Source organism: Aquila chrysaetos, chromosome 11 (assembly GCF_900496995.4).
Source record: "Aquila chrysaetos chrysaetos chromosome 11, bAquChr1.4, whole genome shotgun sequence".
Classification (NCBI taxonomy): Eukaryota; Metazoa; Chordata; class Aves; order Accipitriformes; family Accipitridae; genus Aquila; species Aquila chrysaetos.
In genome coordinates this window covers 8,641,349-8,666,909 of record NC_044014.1, presented here as the reverse complement: position 1 = coordinate 8,666,909, position 25,561 = coordinate 8,641,349, and the positions used below count along the sequence as shown (strand labels likewise).

Genomic DNA, 25,561 nt, shown 5'->3' with positions numbered 1-25,561 from the left:
TACCAAGGTTTTCTGAGTTTAAACATATTTCAACTATAAATCCTTTTAAAATTCTGAAAACCACAAGGAAGGATAAGTAATAAACCTTAATTCTCTACGACATGCTCCTTGAGACTCTGATCTTGTTCAACATGTAGCATTCACACTCAGGAACATTATGAATTGTCACCCTAATCTATCAGCGACACTCTTTGCCATAGAAGAAGTACAACCTGCTCCGTAGATAGAGGAGCTATCTGTTACAAGCACTTTACACGTCTCCCATCCTGATAGCTGCAGTGGGAAGTAGTTCTTCTCACCACAGTCCAGGTCCAGAATAATTTATTATATTTCTCAGTATGGCTAAAGACAGAAAGTAGTCACTTTAAGTATTCTACAAGCTTGAATATTGACTCTTACAATCCCATCCTGAGTCCTTCAATTAGCACATATTACTGCTCAAGGGTAGCTAACCATTGGCTCTATTTTATTCTTTCTGTGACAAAATAATTCATTCTGTAACTTGTAAATTACATTTCTCTTCACAGTCTAAACCAGATATTGCATACTGCCTGCATTACAGAAATCTGTGATTTTTTCTCTGAAGATCCTACTGAGAACAGCTTTAGAGAAAACATTGCCATTTATGAAATCAGTTTCTTTTGCCTCCTCTTAGTGTCCCAGGTATAGTCGCTTATTGATTAACTTTTAGGTACGATTTTAGTTTTATTATGTCTGTCTGTGTAGGATTAAATACATATTTAAATCACTGAATTAATTTAAAATAATAATAAAAATCAGTATATACAGTTGCAGTGCTACAAATACAATTTTGATAGGCAAAATAGAATAATGTTTCTTGTTTTCTTAGCTTGACGAAGTATTGATATCTGAAAGATTTTTATGGTGACACTTTCTCTTTAAAGCAGGACTGAAAGTTTGCAACATTGAAATCCTTGACCTAACACAACAGGAAGGAGATAACTCTCTTTTTAATAATCTGAGGAATTTATAAGCTTACCTGCAACTAGCATAAATGAAAGCTAGTATCAGACTGTACAATTATTGCACAGCAATGCAGTACCTAAGCCCTAAAGATGACAGCTTCACAAGTGCAACCATTCTCTGTCTTGTTAAGTAAATAATTTAAAGTAGATAATTAAGAACACTGCAGAGTGGCTGCTTGCAGTGGGTATCACTAAAAGTCATCTGTTTTCAGAAGCATCCCTGTAACGTCAAAGATGCCCAGATACCAACACATTTTTTAACAAATAAATAAATAAATAAAGCTCAACCATCACAATTATTCACCGTTTATGGCTGTGGTTATGCCATTAACGATGTCTTTAATATATTGACAACCTCCCCTTTTAGTCTCTAGTTCAAATACAGTCCAAGAGGGTAATGACCAAAAGTATTTATACAGCTGCATGGTGAACTACACAGAACAAGCCGGGTGGAAAGGGGGGTGTTAAAGGTTAGATATCTGAGCTACAGAAATCATCATCATAATTGGCACCTTGCTAGCAGCTTCTGCAAGGAGGGAAAGGGCTGAGTGGGGAATGAAAAATGAACTACCTTCCCACTTCTAGGACTAGTAGAGCCCTGCTGTAGTAGCAGGTTGCTTTGCTCAGCTCTGCCAGGCTGGACATGTTGTAGGACTGACAACTTAATACCATTTTGTGGATAGCTAAGTCATTTGGTACCATTTTCTTCAAATAGGCTAATTCTAAATTTATTCTCATTTATGCTTTTTAATCTTCCCACAGCTCTTAGAGAAAGGTCAAGGGCATGAAGATAAGATATTTTTAGCTATACAGCAGAAATGTATTAAAAAGCTAAATGAAGCTCCAAGTCAGATTCAAGTAATTCTCTATTTACTAAATTAAAAAACACTGTATGCCTTTCTGTCTGAACATTAACGCAGTGAGAGTTAATACATTCACTTTCTACCCAACCCAGAAGAGAGCTGTCAGGATATTTTTAAACTGTGCAAAAATTAAAAAAAATAAGCACCACACCAAACCCTGTGTTCAACAATTCTCACAGCAATTTATAGACAAGATTAAATACACTAACACACCACATTTCTTTGCAAGTCTCCTTTAATTTTCTATTGCGAAGGTGGGACATTTGGCAAGGGGAAGAGACATCTCACACATCAGCAGCCTTGGGGAATGTTTGCTTAGAAACACACACAGTTTGACCTCTCAAAGGATCAAAGCAGTTTACTGCATCAGGTCATAAGTGTTACCAACCACTGCAAGTTTGTGTCTCCATTTCACTATTTAGGAGACTAAAATTAAGTAAATAGATTATAAGAGGAAGAACTGACAACAATTTCTCAGTCCATATGGGTTTATTATAAAGCTATGATTTTCATGACTTTTCATATGGGAATACTATAGGCAGTTCTTATCTATGCAATCCTTTAAAGAAATCTGACAAGCAAATTTATCAATTTCTAATAGAATTTCAAATAGTGCAGACACCTCGCTGTCTTCAATCATATCTTGTTTCATGACTGTGTATGTGGAGAAAAGACTTGTTTGTCTGGATCCTAATGGATAACATGATGTACATTCCCATGGCAATATAAAATGAACAACAATAAAAATGATAATTTACTTTGCTGTCAGGTGCTGATCCTGTAGGTGTGAAGGAAAGCAAGTAAAGCTGCATGGACTGGGTTTTGATCTGGTATTGTATATAAATATTCTGTAGTTGAGATCTAATTGCACTTAATCTGCTCAATAAAATTATCTTCACTGTTATTAGTATCCCAGACTTGTGTTATTATATAATCCTAACCTATTTTTTAAGCAGACATTTTAATCTGCTGCTTAAGCGTTCATTAATGCAAAGCCACTGCTGTGCAGAATACATTCCACTCTATTTGCAAGCGGCAAGCTTGGAGAAGTCTGGGTATTTGGACCTGAATTCTTTGAAACTACTACCAAACACGAGTATCACCTTTCTTAATTTTGTTTTTGACCTTACCACAACAAACATCAGCAAAACTTAATCCTTAATCCTAAAAATTTTCCATCTGAAAAAGAAAATGATTCTAAAAAGTGCAGTGTCATTTGTAAATACAATGTGGTATCATCCAAATAGTCAAAAGCAATAGAGGTGTTCATATATAACAGCTTTAGGATGGGTCCTTTCTTGTTTCATTTCTAAATCTGAAAAAATAATCTTCATGCCAACTAACCTAAATGCATGAATTATTTCCCATTTTAAGAATCCTGAGATGCTCAATTATCTAATACAACTATCTGTCAGCCATCTACTGTACTTAACTGTCTGTATGTTTCAAGTCCACTGCATGTTTATTTATATCACTTGCATGACACACTAGATGTTTTGTGAGACTAGAATAAGATAAGTTATGTCACGGTCTAATGCTTAGCGATATGACAGGAGCCATATTTCCTTTTTTTAATCCTAATTTTTCAAGGCAATGTAGGTAAATTGAATATTAGTCTCCTCTATCTTCTCCACACCCCTGCAATTCCCAGTGATTTTTTAAGCCATAGGACATACTTGGACAAATCTGAGAGAGGAATGAATATGAAGTTCTTTCTTACAAATTTTAGGAAAAACTGCAGTTTTTAGACCCAAGTAGACCTGCCTGCCGAGGACAAGGCAGGCACGTCTCTGGCTCTGAGCCATTCCAAGAGGGAGCAGGTGCCTGCCTACCTGCCCCTAGAGTCCTTCAGCACGTGTGTAACACCAAGCCAGCCGCAGGACGTGCTGCCCCACAGAGATGAGAGATGTGGGACAGAATTAAGGACTAGTGAAGAGACAAGGGAGAACATGCGGAGAGGGCACAGCACAGGGAAAGAAGATAGGAACTCTGTCTGTGCAGAGAGCGGGGGCATCCAGGAGATGGAGGACTCTGGTAGGAAACCAGGCTTTATTAGTTCCATTACTCAGGAACAATTCCTTTTATTAGACCACATCTCAAACTCTTTACAGGGAGGGTGAGAGAACAATTTGGAGAATGCTGGAAAAAGCAGAGTTTGAGGGAATCTTTCAAGGAACAGAGAAGGCGCTGCCTCACCAGAAGTACCAGAAAACAGAAGACAGGGAGGCAGTGGGGGGAATGGAGAAAGGAAGAGCAGGGTCGGGGCAGAGGCAGACCGCAAAGCAAAGACATCAGACGAGACAGCAAAGACAAGCCTGTTGTAAAAAGGAAAGGGAAAAACTGTAGTCAGATTTCTGAGAAGTGAGTAGCTGAGGTGGAAAGCAGAGCCGCTTCATGTTGCAGCGACAGAGGAAGAAACCACCAAAGTCCTACAGCTGGAGGAGACTTGGAGGAGAAGTTACAGTTCGGAGAGAGCAAAGTTGACAATCAAAGGGACAGCAGTATATGGAAAAGGTACGTCATGGCAGGAATGAGTTGTGGTTATTAGCTCAAGGAAGCGACAGTGGTTAGCACTAGCCTGACTGTCAGGGTTAAACGTAAGAAACGTCAGCAGTGGGCTGGAGGCTGTGGGACTGGGGAGCAGGGAGAATCACGGTACTGTCTCCGGCGGAGGAGGAACAGGGAAATGGCGATTTCTGGTTTTGCTTAACTGAGCTTTAGTACTGAATTTAGGGTGCAGAATTTAAAAGGAAGAGAGTGGAAGCTTTTAACACTTCTGAACCTCATCAGCTGCATGACAAAACTTTAATGGGAAGATGCATTTTATGGACACCAGACAGTGATAAAATCGTATAACCAGTGAATGCAGAAATTCATCTTTATTTATGGATTCCTACTCAAATTGTTTGATATCTTCAAGTCTCTTTACAACCCATCATTTCTGCAAATTTCTATGCAGGAAGAGCTATCTCTATGCCATTACACTTTGTGTCACGCATCTCTCATGTTAAATCTCAGGCTGAGTGCAGATTGTACAGGACAATAGCCTGACGCTTATAAAAATTGTCAAAGCATCATAGTAACTAAAGAACTACTCCAAAAATAACTTAATTGTGTTAATGCCCTAACTATACAGACAGTATTGTCGCTGCGTTAGTTTCATCCACAGAAAATGCAACAATATAAAAATAATACCAAAAAACTAATATAAAATAAATCACAGAATTAAGTTTTCATAAACAAAAACGGACACGTTTCTAAAAATCAAAGCTGTAAACACATTCCCTTCTAAGATTAAAAAAATATAATGTAGATCTTAAAATAAGAAATGTTGGATACTTATCACAAATAAGTTCTGCCTTGCAATCCAGAAATTCTTATTTCTTTTCATCACACACAGGCATTTTACTCTTAGCATTTTTAACATACTGTCAGCTCCTGACAGAAACCACTGGCTCTTCCAAGACTGTCAAAGTTATCCCTGAGAGTCAAATACAAATAGGGTTATAAAAACAAAGTTTTAGAATAGTTTAAATGTAAAAAGCCAGAGTACAAATTGCCTGCCATAAACTGCACCTTGCTGTGCCATCAAGAGACAGAAAGCTGCAGGATACTGCTCTTCTGGGCACTGTTCTCTGTATTTCACCAGGGGACACAGCTTACAGACAAGGCTTTCCAGGAGCCCTCTGAGGAAGACTGCCATGGAAATATGCCTACTCAGCGCAGGCTTCTCTTCTGCGCCAGTCCTTACACCACCTTTATCACCGCAGTATTCCCAAGAGTACGCTCAGCACTGCACCAAAGCTATGCCACATGAACCACGGGCTTTTTCTCACTCTCACCAAGTCACGTCTTCAGCAGCCCCGTTAGCAGGCTGGTTGTGTCCAACTGCTTACCCCTGCAACACAGCAGTCTGTAGATACCTGACAAAACTGGGAACTTCCAAGCAAGTTCTATGTTTCTAAGGTCCCCTGGCAGCCCATGCCTGTTCCTGCTCACCACATCCTTGAAATGGTGGTACCTCTCCCCATAGATAACCAGATTCTGCTTCCCTCCTCAGTGACTAGTAAGTACCTGATCTCTCCTCGTAATGCCACCAATACCGCTAGCAGTACCTGAGTGCTTTTGCTGCTACTTCAGAGGAGCTAGCGTAGCACTTACGCAAACCATAACGCTGGCCTGTAATGGGGAACAAGAATACACAATTTGCTGCTCAAACACGGATACGCATTTGCTCATCTGATATCTGGCCCACCACACTATAATTGAGGCTTTCGTGCAAAGATACAGACTAAAGGGATGGCAATTCCACTCTCCAAAGATGCTACTCTAGACAAAGAAAAGACATGGTTCACTGTATACATTATACATTGTAAGCAAAATGCCTGGCCACGCTTATTCAACTAGCCATCTCTCAACATTCTCCTTTGAGGCTTCAGGAGAATACTGCTCTCCTTTGGGTTTCCTCCAAGACTTAAATATTCTCTCTTACTACTCCCAGCATTCAAGGAGATGCTGAATATTCATGCATAAAAGCTCTGTGTTGTATCATCAGATGCTTCCTCCTTCTATGGAATGGATTTCATCTTGTTTCCCATGTTGAAACAGGTGGATGAAGTCTGCCTAGACTACTGGGACAAACAGAAACTCTGCATTTGCCCAAAGCTGTGCATTTTAAATACTTGAGGAACACAGACCTTTTCTTCTGTTTTACAGATCTTCAAAGAAATTAGCAAAAAAGTTCCAATAATCTCACCCAGGAAAGAAATGTGGACTAAACTGAGGATATTTACATATTTCTATTTGGGGTTTCAAGGCCTGTTCATGTTCCTGCTCAAGTTAAAGTGCGTAGGCACTGCCTTTATAAGCTAGTCAATCAGTTACTTCAGCAAGGTACTTAATTCCCCTCTCATAATCAGATCTAGCTTCAAGAAATGCAGAAAACAGGAAATTCAAAGAGCTCCTGCAAGCCAACAGTCACCAAAGTGATTTTCTTTTGTGTGAAGTCCAATCTGATTATGAAAATGCAGAAGTGGAAATCAGCAACTGGTATCTATGCCCCCTTGATAACTTGTTATCTGACTGGAAGCCAGCCTAGTTGTCTCTGCAAAGAAAATCTGCAGACAGAAATGTCAAAGAACACAAACATTGTACATGCTTATATTAGATTTATTTTTGTCAAACTATTTTCATTTTGTTAAAGACAGCTAAAATAGATGCCCATGTTGTTTGCTTTTTTTCTTGCAACAGGCAAAGGGCCACAAATTCTCACCGGGGAAAGAAGAGTTAATCTGGATTTGTAACTGTAAAGCCAATATTATATATTGGTCCAAGGGCTATTATTTTAATGTATTACCTTACAAAGGAAAATATAGTTGTGCATGTGACAATCTAGTGTAGGCTAAATTAACAACATTTTTACTTTTCTGCTATCAAAAGGCTCAACCTCACATCAGAAAACCAGAACTAAGCCAAAAAAATTACAACAGGAAACAGAATACATCATAATCAAATAAAAAGATTTTGATGTGTTATGCTTACTTCAGTGGGAACAGAATCAGATTGCAAGACTCCTATTAACTTAATAAGATCTGGTTTATTGTTTATGAAATCGGGTGAATGTGCAAGGTAACTAACATGAAGTATCTCAATTTTTTTCAATAAACTGCAATGATATGGGAGGTAAGAGCTAAGAGCATTGTAAATAGTCAAGAGAAATCAATGTTTTTAATATTTTGTAAATTAAATTGCCTTTGTAGAAATGTGGCATCTCAGATATTCTTAGAGAAAGGTCAGAAAAAGGCATAGTGTTAAATTAGAAAAATATGTGGAATTTGAAATATACACAGATTTAGGAATACAACCAGGATTAGAGGCCTCAGGCACTAGGAACTGGGGGTGTCATAGAGTATTAATTCATGGGAGAAGCCACTAATTCACATGCTACAAACCCCAAAAGGAAAAAGCAGTGAATCTGTTGGTTAGGACAGAGACTCTAACTTATCTTTTTGATAAACAATTTAAAAAAATGCTATATATGGATTCCACAAAAGTAATTGACCAGGTAGGAAAAAAAGAAGCAAATGATAATTAAAGTGTCAGGGACCTGCTACTCAGAACACAGCTCTCACATTAGTTCAAGAATTTTAAAATTAATAGGAAACATTCAATTCTTGATTAACAGAATTTTGGGGTTATGAAAGTTTGGGCAAAATTAATTCACTATGACATGTTGTTTACTAGTTCTACAGTTCCCCCATACAGGGAAGGTATGAGGAATCCTACAGGACCTCAAGCACACAGACAAGGAACCTCTGTTTCTCTGGATCCTGAGAATTCATACTGAAAACCCCAACCTTCTTCCCCCACCTTTGCTGATAGCAACTGTTCCAAAGGAGACACTTGCAGTCCGTTCTCTGTGATGTCTCTACCCCATCCCTGGGAAGGATGAAATAATGGGGAGCTGTCATCAATACTCAGAGCAGGTTTTATGCTGGGGAGAGGGAAGTATTCCCTGATAAAAGTCTGTCAAATCTTGAAGGAACTGTTTTGCATACTGGCCTTCATTCTTTCCCAGCATTGACTTTCTACTCTGTGAACGCCAATGATACAGGATGCCTAAAAGACTTTGAAAAACTCAGAGGAAAAAGGGAAAACTACTAATTAATCCACTGTCCTTCTGAACAATGTAGAGATCCTAGAAGGAGACCCAGACCCATCTTCATGAAATCCTACAGAAAGAGTGTACATGAGACTGCCTAATTTAAAGGCCACCCTTCTGAGAATTCCAGCACTGCTAACTTCTTATAGTCTCAACTTTTAAAATACAATAAAAGGCCATCTTACTGACCATAGTTGTTTGTATTTGTACTTACAGCTTATTCAATATGCAATCAAACATGCTAACTTCATGTGCTGTGCTACTCATGTTCTAATGTGGAATGATACACTCCATTAAGAAGCCCTATGTGCTGTTCTGTCTACTGAACTCTTGTTTTTAATTAACAAATTTACCACAATAAATACAAAATAGACCCTTTTCTAAATATAAGCTTCCAGATACCTTCTGCAACAGAAGATTCCCAGACTTTTTAAAGAGTAAACAGCCTCTCATGAGAATGGCAGAATCAGGAAACGCTCCTTTTGACGTATAATCATACGAGCCAGTTTCTTTTTCTCATTTGTTAATGATACAAAAGGCACTTTGCAAAAACAGTTTACTACACTAAAAAGAAATACTGGCAAAATAATTAACTTCTACCTGTCTTGCATTTTAGCAACTAGAAAAAAGACATGACTAGCCGCATATAACTGACCAATTCTCCACAGATTACCAGCAAAACCTATATGTTTTAAGAAATATTCTGATTTATGTATCATGATAGATGCAAACATTATAGATAGATGCAAAAGAAAGAAGGAAAGCTACACAAAGCTGAACAATGGGATAATAAGCCTGTGATTAACTAGGCAACTTAAAAGTGAATCCATGGGAGGAGAGCGTTATGTTGTCCAAAACACGTTGATCTAAATAGTCAATTCTTTTTAACATCAAGTATTCTATTTACACCACTTCACAGATATGGCTTAACACATTTTATTCAGCTTTAGTGGCTCTCCATTTTGTGTTGAAATGAATGAGACGTTTCAGAAACATTTATTTTATAAGTATTTCTACAGGTACGTGCAGCTACAGTTTTTATGCAGGATATTTTCTTATAACATGCCACAGAAATGACCACTATATTGTATCAGTTGATACCACAATAATAAGATATCTTCCAGTCGCAAGGCTCAATGTCAAATACAATACAAATTCAAGAGGCAAACTGTTCACCAGGTAGTAAAAAGCTGTAGATAGCTTTAAAAAAGTGACTAATTCAAGCACTTATCCTTAATTTGCTATGAAACTCACCTCTGAAATCCAGTCAACAGATTTTGCATTTACTGTAGTTGTGACAGAACTCAATGGCCTTAAAATGTTTTCACCTCTCAGAAGTTGTTAAGGTTTAAGGAAAAATGTCTGTTTAAGCAAAATCTTTACATCATAATAACTAACCCAAATCTGTTACTCTCTGAAACACACACACACGCAAGTCTTCAGTAATTTGAAGAGCTGCCTACCAGCAAGAAATTCACACCCTTGAGGCAGAAGCACCACATCAGACATAGTAGTTCTAAAGAAAATTCAGACCTAGACATGCCCAAAACAAAAAACAAGACAGCCCTGTCCTTCAACTGGGAAGACTCACAGTCCTGGATGTGGCCACGTGAGGTGTCAGAGGATTGACTTTATAGAAGGAGCTGAATTATGAACTTAAAGTGTAGATGGAAAGGAGAGAAGATCAGACCCTTGAATACTCAGGATACGTCACCACAAGTAAATCAAACTATGAACTCACATTCCTGTTTTAGCTATCAATTTTTTTATATATAAATATATTTATGTATATAAATTACACTTTCCTGGCAAATACAGTAGTGATTCAAGTGCAAAATTCATGCTTGTTAGTATCTAAGTATATGATATCCTGGGCTTAACAGCTAGTACTACAATGAATAATTTTGTGTGTTTAGATTTTTCTTTTCTGTGTTGTTGGACATTGTTTTAAGTTTTATATAGAACACTTAGCTTGTCCTTTTAGTTCTAGGCTAACTATACCACTAGTCCCAGTATAATATAGACCACTTAAAAATATAAAAAAAAGCTTCACTTAGTAACACGACTGCATCACTTGTTCCACTAACATAATGGGAACTGAAGAGAAACTACAAACTTAGTAACAGGTTTAGCAATATATTCCTGATTTTTGTTTTCAATCAACATATTGATGCTTGAAGAATTAATGAGAAAGTGGCATCCTGTTTCTATAGGGGACGCAATTTTGAACATCTTTCAGTATAGAAACAGATCAACTTTAACTGCTTTTAAAAACTTCCCTCCATTTCTTAGACTTATGTATGCTACAAAAGACTTATGTAACACACAAAACAGTCATCTTAGCCAATGTTTTCCCCTTTTACGTACCACGAAAGATAACTGTTGTGATTTTCTATACTGTCTCAAAAATAAATAAAAAGGATGGCAAAAGCATAACACTTGATATATACCAAGTCACAGTACAACAGAATGGCCTTTGTGAGATGAAAGGGTTAATCACTGCTTTTAATTACACCCAAGTAACTTTAATGAGAGTGAATACTGCAGCAACATCTATAAACACAGTGACCACGTTAGCAGAACACCAGTTCTGAAGCCCCTGCCAACACTGCTTGTACAGGATTTTTTTTGTTTTGTTTTAATCAAGATATAAAAATCTTACCAAGTTCTGCTGTTTGGGGTATTTGCAGAGCCCTGCAAAAAATCTGTAAGACTAGGCAGCTTTAAAGAATGTAACATGCAATAGTAACCATGACAATAAGAAAAATGCCTTTGCTAATCTTTTCTTTCAGATAACAATTCTTTCAAATACTGGTGTTTTTCCACTGTATTACAACTTCTGTTTGTTGCTCCCTATGAATCTAGGCCTCCAATCCTTGTAAACCTGAAACTTCTGACAAAGTGAACAGCAATTTGGGGTGCACTAGTAACACAGAATGAGTCCTAACCAGTCCACCAGCATCTTCAGTGACTGTGGTAGGATGGACGTCACTTGCTGGCAACTATGTCTTATTTAATTGTTGCACAGAACAGGTAGAAAAAAAATTATTACATTTTTAAGATAATTACTTTGCAAGTAAATGGGAAATCTAAAAAATAACAGAAAGGCAGAGTGTACATAGGGTATTTCTATGGAGATCATAAAACTGCTGAGGTAGGTTAGAATTTGGCCCTCAGCAGGCTGACCATAAACTTTAAGAAAATGGCCTGGAACACTTCTGCATTGATTTTGTCTTGGTTTTGTATTAAGTTGAGGTTTTTAATGAATAAAAAATAAAATAAATAAAGATTCTTCAGAAATTAATCTTTGTTCTCTACTATTTCTCCAACAGACTTGCTCACCAAACTAGGATAATGCTTTCAAAAGATGTATGTGATCTGGATCTGAAGTCTCAATTTGAAAAGTGACTAAACGGCTGATTTTCAAAGGCATTAAGATACCTAAAGATGCATTAAGCACTTAGAATTTTTAAAACTACATGGACATCTAACGCCTATTTAAATCACTTAGTCCTTTCTGAAAATCCCAATGGGCAGTTACCTACATTTTATATGTCTATATGCCTTTGAAAATCTGTACCATTAAATACTTAACAACCTAAGTCCCCCTGGCTTTTAATGAGACTTAGGGTCCTAAAAAGTGTAAGTACTTCTGAAAATTGGTCAAGCCACTCTCTCTGGTCTTTCCTTCTTTCTTTTAAAGAGCCATCTACTAATGCTTATCCATAGCATGTCAGTTAACTACAGCTTCAACACTGTCAGACTTACACATTATACTGTGCATATTCAATTTTTTATGTAACTCAACAAATAAAGGTCCTGAATACAGACTGCATCCTCATAAGACTTTCTGAAACTCCAAAAAAGAAAATTAATTCCAACCTGTAACCCCTGTGAGTGCCCCAAAATCATTGTTTCAATAAATATGATCCAAAATGAGTATAATTTAGGCTGATAAAAAACAAACAGCATAGTTTAATTACCTAGCAACAGATTCAAATTACTACAAACAAGTTCTGAAAGACAGCCACACAGCAACAAAAAATTTTTAGAGAAAAAGCAGAAAAAGAAAGAAGTTGTGAATAGGCTCTTTAAACAGGCAGCAGTTCCAGAAAAGAAGAAAAGCCTTAACTCTGAAATTTCTTTTTTAAACAAAAATGTATGAAACTATAAAGCATTCCCTTATGCAAACATTTGAAAGATTTATCTTCTGATCTTCTTTAATGTCAATGGGAGGTAACTTGCACTGACCACATTCCCAAAAAGGAACTGATTTGTAAATTAGGAACGTAGGGAATCAGATTGCCACCTACAGGAAAATTTAGCATTTATTGTCAAGAATGACTCAAAAAGAATACAAATTGCCATCCTGCCAAGCACTCTTTCAGTTTTAGTTATTATTTCAAAACCAATTAGTATTTTCTTTGGTGGAACTATATCATGAACTTCCTAAATCCAGAAGGCCATTAACATTTCTTTTTATTTAAGAGAGTATTGCTTTAAAGTTCCATAATTCAACTACAAAGCAGCAGATTGTAATCATGTTTCAGTTAAAGAATTTTAAGTCTGCTTACCTGATACAATTGGTGCTAGCCTGAATATGTCTGATAGTCTGCTGTTAACTGGCTCATAAGGGGAATCTTCAAGCAAGTCATTTCCTAAAGACAAAAAATATTTGGATTTTTTTCTTATACGAGAATTCAGGATAAGATTTTGTTGTTTACTTTTACTCTGAAATGAAGTTATTCTGTAACAGCAAAAGGTACTCCCCTTTAATCTGTTTATTTGGCTATTTCTCCTCAAAGCATTACCTATAAAAACACCTGAAAGAAGCTAGTTGTTTATCCCTGCCACTAGTTCTTTTCTCTCCTTCCTCCACGGATGAGGTCATAATTTGCAAAGACAGCCTGTGACATCACAGGAACTGTCCCATCTCATGCAGCAGGAGACAAGCTGTAGCAAGGATGTTCCTCTTCATTCACCCTAACAACAGAGCTCTGTTTTAGAGGAGCAGCACAGGTAACAGCTAAAAACTAGCATCTTTGGAATAAAACACTCCTAACAAGATGCTGTTGGAAGGGAAACTTTTTTATGATGCAGAAAATGTCCAAGAGTAGTGTAATTTATTACGAAAGTTCAAACAAAAATATATATTCTCATTAAAACGTTCCAGTTGATGCCTGGATAAATGAACAGAAAGGGATGACGTTCCTTTTTGCAGAAGCAGCTACAGAAAAGAGTTAAATGGGGACCAAACTGAAGTGAAAGATTGCATCTTCAACTCCAGGACCAGAGCAAAACAGGGCTAAAAATTATATATCTCATCTAAGAACCTGACTGTTCTCAGTAGACTATGGGAAATTTGCCAGTGACATCAAGAACAGAAGTCCTGAGTCAATCACTGTCACATCCCTTCTAACTGGCACTTCTACACACTCTAGAGAGCACAAACTTTTTTTTTTTTCTGCCTCAGCATGCCCAGGGAATATTGCTAGTAAATACAGGAAAGGAAAGAAAAAACTTTTCCTTAAAACAATGCTGCTCTTCATAATACATTAACTTTCAGCAAAGAGCTAAGAAACTAGTTCCAGTGTCCTGTGATCTTGTTAGGTGAGTCCTAATTAAGGAGTTTAAATATTATTAGGAAAATGTCTCCAAATGATTGTTTTTGTAGCTCTTGCACTTGCTAGTGCCCTTATCTTTTGACTCTGGTTTAGAAAGGTCAGCTGGGTCCCCTGGAGGAAACCCTCATTGCGGATTTCCCAACAACAGGAGACGGAGCAGCAGCTGTTCTTGAGTCGGATGAAAGGTCCTCAGTTTGCAGCTGAAGAGCACAATGTGAATTACGGGGTCAGACCCTCGGTTTAGCCTCAGTGGCAGTAGCTAGCTGCAGATGCGAGGGGCTGCAAAAATCACACACTGCACTAGGGGAGTGTAACGTTTCTGCGTTTTGCAACATACCCTGTAAGCTCTGGTACATGCTCCAGTAAATGCGCAGGCAGTTTTTCTCCTTCTTCATGCCCCTCTTACAGCGGCAGTTGTACAGAGATTTCTGCTTGAGAGCTTCCATGGCGCTTTTGCATTCGTCCTTTGCCTCCAGGCCTGTCGCCCGGCTGAAGTTGCTCTCTTTGCCGGCTACACACTGCCTCAGTGTCCTGTATTTAGTACTACAGCTCTGCTCCTTGAGACACTGATCGCTGGCTTTCACACAGTCGAGGCGGTCCCCTCCAGGCAGCCCGCTTACTTCTGCGGACAAAAGTACATCTAGAGAGAGGAGACACAAACCAACAAACTCTTGTTGAGGGATGAGGCTGATTTAACCAGGGCTCCAAAGCAGGCATCTGGGAAGCACAAGGCACCTCCTCACGCAGCACATGCAGCCAGCCCCACGGGCAGCACCTTGCAAACCTCCGGGCTTCACTCTACCCCTTAGGAAAAAGCACACGGGGTTTTCACGGTCTTAGATCCACTTTTGTGGGAGTCCAAGGAAACAGTATGTTTTAAGCCTGCTGGCTGATTTATGAGAAAATACAAAAAGGAAAGAAAACCCACAGGGGTTAATGTGCCTGACAAAACAAGCACTCATTATTCCTTAGATCCACTTTGGGGAAACAAATAACCTTTCCATTCAACTGTTTAACTGAGGGGTTAAATATTCGGCCTCACTTTCCAGAAGAGCTTTGCTGTAATTTCAATTACATCCACGAACAACCCGCTCAGAGCGATAAGTATCCTCACTGATTGATACTGGCCTCTTTTTGCGTCAGTCACTTTTTAAAGGCTGTACACATTTTTGCTTATTCTACATGTATAAAGGTAGAATTTATGACTCCCCCCCCCCCTCCATTTCTCTCCACGTATGATGCTTTTGCAGGAGAACAAAGCAAATTACATTAACTCTCTCCTCTCCATCGTGCCCCCTGTCACGCTCCCTCAGACACACACAGATGGAAACGCAAACATCTCCTGTGGAAAGGAAACCAGTTTGGGCTGCAAACCACTTGCAGTCGGGCAGGCTGCCAGGTTCAGGTGAAGATGTAATCCTTCAGCTGGCTCTTGTCACCCCCCCCCACTCTCCCCAAGCAGCCTTATTTTAGTAAAATGAAAAGTTTCCCTGTAACTTGCGAGAACCCAATTTAACAAGAGGCTACATAGGCAAGTATCTAGAGTCTGTATCTCCCAGAGCTTTAAATGTAGACTGGGCTAACTGATGTGAGGCAGAGCCATAAAAACTACTGGGAACTTCACTGTTCTGCCTAAACAATAGACTGACAACTGTCAGGCATCCGATCCCATAAACCCTATGCTTTGCTTTATGAAGCGATGTACAGACAGAAATCAGACGCCAGCAACTTACCCACTAAGGGCAAAGCGAAATACAAGATAACGAGAAACATCTTGCTGTCTTCGGATGGTTTCCCCAAACGAGCTGATGTGCCACAACAAAGAGGATCAGCATGTAGATATTCCAAAACCGCCGAGGTCCAAAGACTCCAAGTTCAGATCCATTGAATTCAAGGAAAAAAAAAAAAAAAAAAAACAAAAAACAAACCTCTCTCCTCTTCACCGCTACCACCACCAGCGGCAGGAGCAGCGACGCAAACGCTCAGCTTTTTCCCTTAGATTTCAGGTCTGAGCAACCTGAAAACACAAGCACTGACTTCAGTGAGGGAGCGAGAGAGGCGCACGCACGGGTAGATGCGTGTGCGAGTGAGCGAGCGGGAGCGGGGCAGGAGCGCCGGTCGCCTCCTTGGGTGGGCAGCGCCTGTTCCCAGGGAGGGACCGAGAGCACACACGGGGGGGGGGGGGGGGGGGGGGGACGGAACGACACGAGATCCGCGGCGCCCGCCCGCCCGCCCCCGGCCCCGCAGCCGGGGCGAGCCGCTGACGGCGCCGCAGCCACTTGCAGCCCCTGGCTGCGGCTCCCCGGGGCTGCCCGAGCACCTCGCCGGGGCAATTCGCCTCTTCCACACACACCCCCCCCGCCCCGGTCCGCAACTTTATTTATTCGTTTGCGCCGGGGCGGGGAGACGGTGCGCGGGGCGCGTAGCTTGCGCGGTGCGCTCGCCTCCGCCGGCCGGGTCGGGGCGCGGCGGGGGCATGCCGCGCTGTCGGCAGCCGCTGGGAAAGTTTGGCAGGGGAAATTGGGACGAACTGGGGGGAGGGAAGCTCGGCGGGAGGCGCGGAGCCCCGGCGGGGGCGGTTGCTCCGGTTCCGCCGAGCGGAGCGGCCGCGGCTCCGGGAGCACGCCGGTGCACGGCGCCCCAGGGGCGCCCCGGAGCGACTCCGAGCGGAAACCGCCGCCAACTGAACCGAGCTGCGGCAGCTGCGGCGGGGCGGGCGCCGCTGCCCGCTCCCGCTGGGGATGACCCGGCTTCCCGGCCGCCCTCGCCCTCGGCGGGGGCTCGGCGGCCACGGCCTCCCCCTGCCGCCGGTCCATCCCCTCGTCGGGGCAGGCCCCGCGCCTGCGGAACAAGCGCCGGCCGGCGCAGGCTGCCCTCGGCCGGCCGGGGGAGGCGGGAGCCGCGGGGGGCGCATCCCCACGGTGCTCGGCGCGGGCCAGCGCTCGGCCGGGGCCGAGCTGAGTGTATCGGCTTCCACTTGGCTCCTGAATAAACAAAGCGAACATATGTCCCGTATTCGTGACAGATGGTTCAAACAGAGAACTATTTAGTGGTTTTCCCACAGTTGCTACTATGTAGCGCTCCCCCGAAACCCAACAAAATGCAATTAGCCTAAAATAGCGTCAGTTTCCAGATTTCCTTGTTTTCATACGCAGAAAATTTGATTCAGGTGGGTTTATGTTTTAGCAGCAACCAAATGTTGGGTTTTTTTTAAATTAAAAAAAAGTCAGTGTGTACTTTACTTGGCAATTTTGTCAACAAGCTATTTGGCCCATTTGACTTCAGGAATTTGCTTCGCCTCAATAAATTTTGCCTAAAGGAGTTTGCCTCACCTCATGAGATGGAAGATGATCAGGCTGGCCACTTTTATAGCAAAAACTGGATGGCAGATGGAGCTAAACTGTTGTAAGGTACTTCAGAAACACTTATTTAAAAGCTTAGCATATGCCAGGATATACAGAGAATACAACACTCACAGAACCCGAGTGGAAGCTTTATTTTTTTGTTTTGTTTTCCCCTCCTGCCACTTTTTCTTAACAGACAGATTTGTATATCCATCAAAAAAAAAAAACAAAACAACCCCCAAAACAAAAAAAAAAACCTGTCCAGAGTACTGGTTCTCTCCATGAAGTAGTAATAGTGATGTTAAGTTGCAACTAATTAAGTCACAACTGTTTGTGTTTTGGTTGTTTAGTATGAAGGGGCATATACTATTATATGGTCACAAAATCTATTACCTGCTCTATGTACAAGGACATAATTGGAGAAACAAAGACAACAACCAGATTTCTAGAGTATTTCAAGATAATTAGAAGGTGCTAGGTTGGTGACAGCACTGATGATTCAAGACAGGTTCAGCTTTTGGAGTAGCTGGTATTTAATGAAAGAAGTTGGCCTTCCAAACACTTCAATACAAATCAAACTGGGTGATATAGAGAGGTGATTAATCATAGAACAGAATAGAATGGTTTGGGTTGGAAGGGACCTTAAAGATCACCTAGCTGCAACCCCCCTGCCATGGGCAGGGACACCTTCCACTAGACCAGGTTGCTCAAAGCCCCATCCAACCTGGCCTGGAACACTGCCAGGGATGGGGCAGCCACAGCTTCTCTGGGCAACCTGTGCCAGTGCCTCACCACCCTCACAGTGAAGAAGTCCTTCCTAATATCTAATCTAAATCTGCCCTCTTTCAGTTTAAAACCGTTACCCCTCGTCCTATCACTACACTCCCTGATAAGGAGTCCCTCCCCATCTTTCCTGTAGCCCCCCTTTAGGTACTGGAAGGCTGCTATAAGGTCTCCCCAGAGCCTCCTCTTCTCCAGGCTGAACAACCCCAATTCTCTCAGCCTGTCCCCATAGGGGTGGTGCTCCAGCCCCTTCATCATCTTGGTGGCTTCATTACTTCTTCACTGGTAATTTTGACGCCATTATGGCACATGATAAGCTTTGTACAAAAGTTATCTGTATGTCTAATACACAGGTAGCATTATTCTCCTGTTATTTACATGTCTATGTCAGGAATAGCTACGACATTCACAGCAGAGCAAGGCAGGTGGAAGCAAGACTGAAATCCAGGCTACTACTTACAAAACCATTCATGCACTAATGTCCTGAATACATATATATACACACACATATATATACACACACAGAGTATTATTTGGCATATAAAAGCAACACATTGCAAATCTCTGCATTAATAGCTACTTTTGCTGTTATAAAACACAGCTTTTGTGGGGTGTTTACTATTACAGTGAAACTAAAATCATGTTTTAAGTGTTAAAAATTGAATAAAATGCTACTGATAGTTCAGAAATAACAAGACAGCTGGAAAGCATGCATCCAAAATTCTGAATATTGTAACTAAACACTCCTCTTGCCAGTATTTTGACTTATCTCTGGAAAACTATCACCCAAAGTGAAAAAAGGTTAAAATATCTTAATCCAAATATGTTTTAAAATGCAACCATGTTCTAAAAAAAAAAAAAAAAATCCAAGAAGAAAGTCCATGCTACATAGAGTTGCTCAGAATATCCAACCCCTGCACGCTCTTTAACAGGACTGCAGGTGTGAGAAAGCTTCTTGCAGATTACAAGGACATTTGTTCCACAGCAGAAATTGCCAATTTATCTTTTTTTTTCCTTCAGAGATGGAATTATTTATAAATCTTGTCAACTTATTTCCAGTATTTTTTAATTAATCTGAGGATGCTATCCTTTCCATTTATTACTAAACTAATTTCCATGTCCTGCTAGCTAGCACTGAGACAACACAAGTACTTTACTCTCTTTGTAGAGGAATCGCTGTGGTTTTGGGTAGCTGAAGTCACTTGCGTGTTGGACTGGTGTCATATTTACACACAAGTTATGCAGCTTTTCTCAAGTGCCATGTTGTATTAGTATTTGCTCTGCCGCAAGTCGTAGCTACAAATAATTTTCATTTTTTTTCAAGAATTTAAAAAGATATCGGACAAAAACTCATAAGCCACTCTGTGGCTGGAGTCATAATCCTTCTGCTCTTTGCACATTCTGTTCCAATTGCTTTTTACCTCCTTTGAGGTAAAATTAAGTCAATGGATGCTTTGCTGTTGATTTCAGTCAAACCAAGGTCCACCTTACAATTTGCACCTGACAATCGCTCAAACCATAAGGCCCTTCAGCCAAATGAATAATAAAAAAAAATAAGCCATACAGAAATCCTTAATATGAGCATTTTAAAGATATTTAAGCTGTTTTTCTATTCTGTTGATTGAGTTTTATAAAAAAGTTCCAGAACAATTAATATAATATAACATATATAAGGTACAGCCGGTAGGGATAAACATTTCATTAGAAGACAGATGACAACATAATCACCTCTGACTTATTGTTTAAAGGCCATTACAATATAAATAATATGGAAGACAGTACTAACTACTTCAAGCCACTTTCTGCCAGCATTAACTGCTAGTACTTCAGTCTTTACGTTATTTTAGTTACTTGGTTCTTTCTAGTTACCTACATTAGCTGGTACTCTTTCATTGAACACTTTTAATAAAGACAAAGTAATGATGACAGAGGGGTTATTTGATACTAAAACTTCTGTAAAAAACAGTGCTTCAAACACTGTTCTTTCAAAGTAGGTTGAGATAAGTGAACCCTTAACTATGGGCAGTTTTAAGCTTCCTGTCACCTTGCAGCCTTAATCCAAATGCCCTGAATACAGCAACAGCATCAAACTACACCTGTAGTCAGGGCCATATGGTACTTGAGGCCAGCCATACAAGATGTGCAAAGCTAGAATACTATTTTTTCTGCATTCAGTTTCACTGGTTTTCCTTCTGCCTCCTCCTTTGCATGTAAATTAACGGCTGACAGCAAACTCTCAGAAGGGTGTCACGTGCAAAAAGAACTGACTCAAATGCAGTCGATATTGTTTTGCAGCCATCCCACATGCAAAAGCTGCGGTGTTGGAGCACTGCATTAGGTTGTTATGGCTGGCAGCAGTTCAGATGACAATGTAACAGTAAACTGACAAGAAGGTTCAATTAATACATTGACTGGGCCACAGTTAGCCTGCAGATTCCCTTTCTCATCTCTGCCATAGACCTCCTTTTAAAGACTGAACCCTGCAAGAAAATATTGAAGTTGGAGCCACTGAACCCAAGGAACATTACACAGTATTATCTGCAGGCCCGGTAGCTATGTGAAGAGAAAGTATGCTGAGAATAAGAACAGTGTCATGAACTTTAAATATAATTCTTTGGGGAAGGACTAGGTGAAGCAAAGCTGAAGCTGAACTAATGAGTCAGATATAGCAGGTGGGGGAGAGCAAGCGACTGATGGGAAAACGTCTGTGTGCGGTGGGAGCACAAAAAGTAGTGTTTACACAGGAGGCTTTATTCAATAATGACTAAGGGAGAATAGACAAGTTAGAGAATTACTAGGGACTGGAGGAACAATCCGAACTGCATTTTTTGTCTTACATTTATCTGCTTACCATGAAGTCAAAGTGCCTAGTGGTGGGAATAAGGCAAGAAGGATTTGCTCAAGGCATTAAAGTTTTGTAAAGGACAGATTAAATAACAGTGCTCCAAAAATCAATTTTGAGGGGCTTATGAAGCCTTGAACAGGCTTTTGCAGCACAAAAGCAAGATTGAGTTTTTACTGAACCTGTCATTTATTTGGGTTTAGAGCTTTCAGTAAGTATCAGGAAAAACATAAAACAAAAACATTCACACAGTAATCAAATAAAAAACATGTGGAAGTGAAATCCAGATCACTGAGTGACTTAATTGATGTAAAAGTATAAGAAAAGAAAGCCCCCACCCCCCACCCCCCCAACTTTAATCAGACCTAGTAGTGAATTCCCACTGCTGTTCTTGGCCAGGAGTTTTACCTAAACTCTTGTTTCCCTGTCCTCACCAGAGGTTGTGTTTATGTAGTATCAGACCACCTGGAAGAAGGAAAAAAAAAAAAAAAAGAAAAAAAAGCTGCAAAATTCTTCTGTCAATTCATATCTAATATGTGATCTGATTATGATTTCAGTAGAGTAGATACATAAATACTAAAACAGTACAATGCAGTTCAGAGAGATTGTAGTTAAGAAACACAACATACTAGTTACCCTTAAAGATTTGACAATATGGACAAAACTGCAGCCACTTGTAAGCTCTGTATCTTATACAAATGATTCCATCAAACTTTAAATACTGATATACAGGCATAGACATTGATGTTTGCCCAAACTGGTAAGGAAAAAGTTGTTAAAACAGACTGATAATAGTTGTATCCCTCGATTTACGTCTTGTTGCTTTAAAAATGGAATAATACAGCCCCCTAGCTGTTCTTAGAGGCAATTCATGCTAACGTGGGAAAGGGGATTCATGCCTCTACAGCAAAAACGACGTGCTAAATTCCACAGCATAAGAGGATACAGTCGGCAAAGAAACTTGATGTGATGCAGTTAGGTAAAAGTATAAAAGATTAAAAAAATATGAAATATCATCTATTAAGTAGTAGCAATCACGTGCCTAGAAAATCTAGAGCAGTACTATTCAGATACTAGAACAGCTTGGAACTTCAGATTCTAAAGAGTATGCCAGCAGCATCAACCATCAGCATCCCATGGGTGTTAGCAACTAATGTGATTCAGCCAAGGTCACAATTTGGTTTGTTAATTTGAAGCCTTCCTTTTGTCTTTTAAAATTTCTGTGATTACCAGCAAATTGGTCTTGCGGAAACCATGCAATCCTGAACCACAGGACAGGAAACCCTACCTTATACTAGGTAACATATATTTACATGAATGAACCTCATAGTCTTTGCAGAAAAACTAAAGCTCTAGAAAATTACTTATTCTAATTGTCTATTGCTATAAGAATATAACATCCAGGCAGCTTTAAAAACATAATTATAGAAAGCATTAACATCTCAGAACATTGAAATCAGATTCTTGAACAGCATGTGAGAAAATCCATGTAAAAAATGAGAATGTTGGTATCTTATATTTGCATACTGCTTCACTTACATGGAGGTTCATTCCGCCCATGTTTAATTGAAAGTAATAAAATGTCTCTGTATAGAATGGTATGTAAAAAGTGGTGAGATGTTCTTTTCAAACATGCACAGCTCTAGCTAGTCATGGGTATTCAGCTTTCACTGTTCATACTACACCGGATACACACACATTTACAGAGCAAAGAATATTAAATCATAGAGGAACATTTTGCTTTCACTTACTGTACATGTCTTATTCTAAATTGTAGGACCAAATCTGCCCTGACTCCTGCCTTGTGTAAAGAAGCCAAAAAAGATGCATGGAGGTTAAAGTCATTTTAGAATTCAGTGACCAAAGGCAAAACTATCATCTTGGATTTTCAAAATTGTGTTTTCTGTACATTTGCTAGACTAGCCTTGATGAGTAAAATAATTTTTTCTTCTGATGGTATCACCAAAATTGTAATTTTATTGGAAGTTTCTCAAAAGGTTAGCAACTCTGTCAGTGTTAATTTCTACAATCTCTGTTTCATCGGTCTTCCTCTGAGGTGAGAAATTTAGGGTATAAAATGTCTCAAGATATTTATATTGGAGGTGAAAGAAGATCAAGAAAAAATGTAAGTGGAAGAAACTAGTATTGTAAATGCCTTGAGAATTTGTCCTACAGAGAAAGCAAGGCTATTCTCAAATATCTGCCATCAGCTGCATGTAGCAGTCTCTCTACTAAAGGTACAGTCATATTTGGGGTTTTATTGTTTGCTTTGTGGGTTTTTATGGGGGGTGGCAGTGTTTATGGGTTGTTGAGGCTTGAGAGGGTGGGAACTGTGTGGTTTTGTGGATTTTTTTTGTTTGGTTTGCGGTGTTGGATTTTTTTTTTTAATTATTATTTGGGGTGTTAGTTGGTTTGTTTACACCATTTCCTGAATAGCTGCAAACACTTCAGGAAAAATAATACAGAAGACAATTTGAAATTAGATGTTTAGTCATAAAAAGTGTTCAATAAATATGGGATGAAAAGACTAAGTATTTCTTGAGTCAGCAACAACGGCTCCTTAATTAACACATGCTTTTTTATATATATATACTTTAGGAAGAACCTTACGATGAGACAATTCTCCTGTAATCCAATTGATTATCAGCTGGAAACAGTGTTGAAAATCAAGACCTGTTTGTTCTACTAAAATACCAGATAATCCCATTACGTGGCTTCTCTGCCACTACTTTTGTAAAATTATGATGACAGCAGAATACCCACTGGGCACTGTACACACCAAAGAAGTAAACGTGACAGGCCACTCTGAAAGGCAAGTCTGAAAGCTAGACTCACAACTGATGTTACTTACAGTTTCTTTTCTCCACGCTTTTCTGCAAGCGTTCATTACATCAACTACAGCTCTACCTGTTAAAGAAATTTTCCTGGTTTAATCATGTGATGCACAGTTAAATCTACAGCACTTTATTTAGATGGATATAGTTACCTGCTGGTAACACCAGTAAAAAAAGCTTTTATGAAGGAATGCATGCGTCTATCCTGCAGTTTTACTAGCAGACATAATTCAGTGGAAAACAACACATACTTTTAAATTATGAAGGTAACTACTCAAACTTCCTGGATGCTGTCTAAAATTGATCCCGACGCAAGTCATTTACATGTAACTGCATCCTGAATATTCCTAAATAAACTATATCCTAATTTGGCCGTAAATTAACCAAATGTAAATGACTCCACACTTTTGTCCATCTGTGAGGGATATGAAGGTGGATTTGGCATTTTCTTTAGGCAGACACACCAAAGCATTCTAATCTCAAAACTGTATTTTATTAGAACAGAAAATAATGGATTAGACTGAGCTTCCTTTTTTAGTAGAGAGAACTCATTTTAGCTGGGTGGGCCTGACTAAATACAAGGTTTGAAAGCAAATCTTTCTTCCACTACTGTATGGATGGAACATGAGTCTTTTTCTCCAAGTGGTTTCCTGACTTGAATAAAGTTTACTCAGATTCTCCTGGAGTTAGTGAAGTCTCTTGGTTTTTGCCATCACCTCCAAGGCTTGCCTTTGGGTCTATTCAGGCACTCGGAGAGAAGAGCCTCAGCACTTCCTAGAAACCCTCAGCACCCAACTCTCCAGCCCTTGCTGACTTTGTCATGCCTGCCTTGCCATCCACTGCAGAAGCTTCTCGCTCCTCCTCCCTTTAGATGACCTGGATGCAGGAACCAGGCCAAGGAGGACACACGGGCATCTTTTCTGTTGTCCTGGGACACCTTTCTAACACCTGGCATAACATCTGAAACCAGCAATTAGCAGTTTCTTTGAAAAACATGCAGGTTAAATAAGCACCTATTTCAATTTACACCTTGCTTCAATTTTACTTCATGTTTTCCTGGGCACTAGTGAATAACTATAGGTCCACTAAAGGGAATAATGTGCTCCAGATTATGGAGGTTCATCTGGACTGTGTCTGTAAAGCACTTGAAAGGACAATGTCCTGACCCTAAAAAAGGTTAACAGCCAATCCTGTAACATAAACTGGAAGAGCATCCAGCATACAAGATTGTCCAATGTCTTTTTGATTGCTTCTTACAAACCATACCTGAAAAACATTCTAAAGGCCATACTTCTGAACACAGCAATGGCTGTAGATACAAGCAACTGAGCTGTATAATTTATTTTATATATGGCAAAAAGGCTAGGAATCTGCAGCCCCAAGTAAGGAAAAGAAAGAAGCTTCTGATGGATTCATTTTCATAGGAATTTCTGAGTTATTAATTTATGAAAGAAGCAAAAGCTATGTTTGCAGACAAAATGTTAAGATAAAATGTAAATACTTTATAGTAAATTTAAAGCTGTAACAAATTACTAACACGCCCACAGTGTGAGCCCTCCAAGTTTCTGACTTGGTTAATTATCCAGTAGATCACTATTTATAACAAAATAACGCAAACTTGTTT

At 39.7% G+C, this 25,561-nt stretch overlaps 1 protein-coding gene across 1 annotated transcript in view; it reads right to left on the bottom strand.

Moving 5' to 3' along the window:
- Positions 1–16,568, bottom strand: part of GFRA1 (GDNF family receptor alpha 1) — a 152,447-nt gene extending 135,879 nt beyond the window's left edge. Inside the window, 4 exon segments of the mRNA XM_030030973.2 lie at positions 13,085–13,168; positions 14,472–14,774; positions 15,868–15,918; positions 15,921–16,568. Coding sequence (XP_029886833.2) covers positions 13,085–13,168; positions 14,472–14,774; positions 15,868–15,918; positions 15,921–15,969 — 487 coding nt within the window. The 5' untranslated portion in view covers positions 15,970–16,568.
- Positions 16,569–25,561: the final 8,993 nt, after the last annotated feature.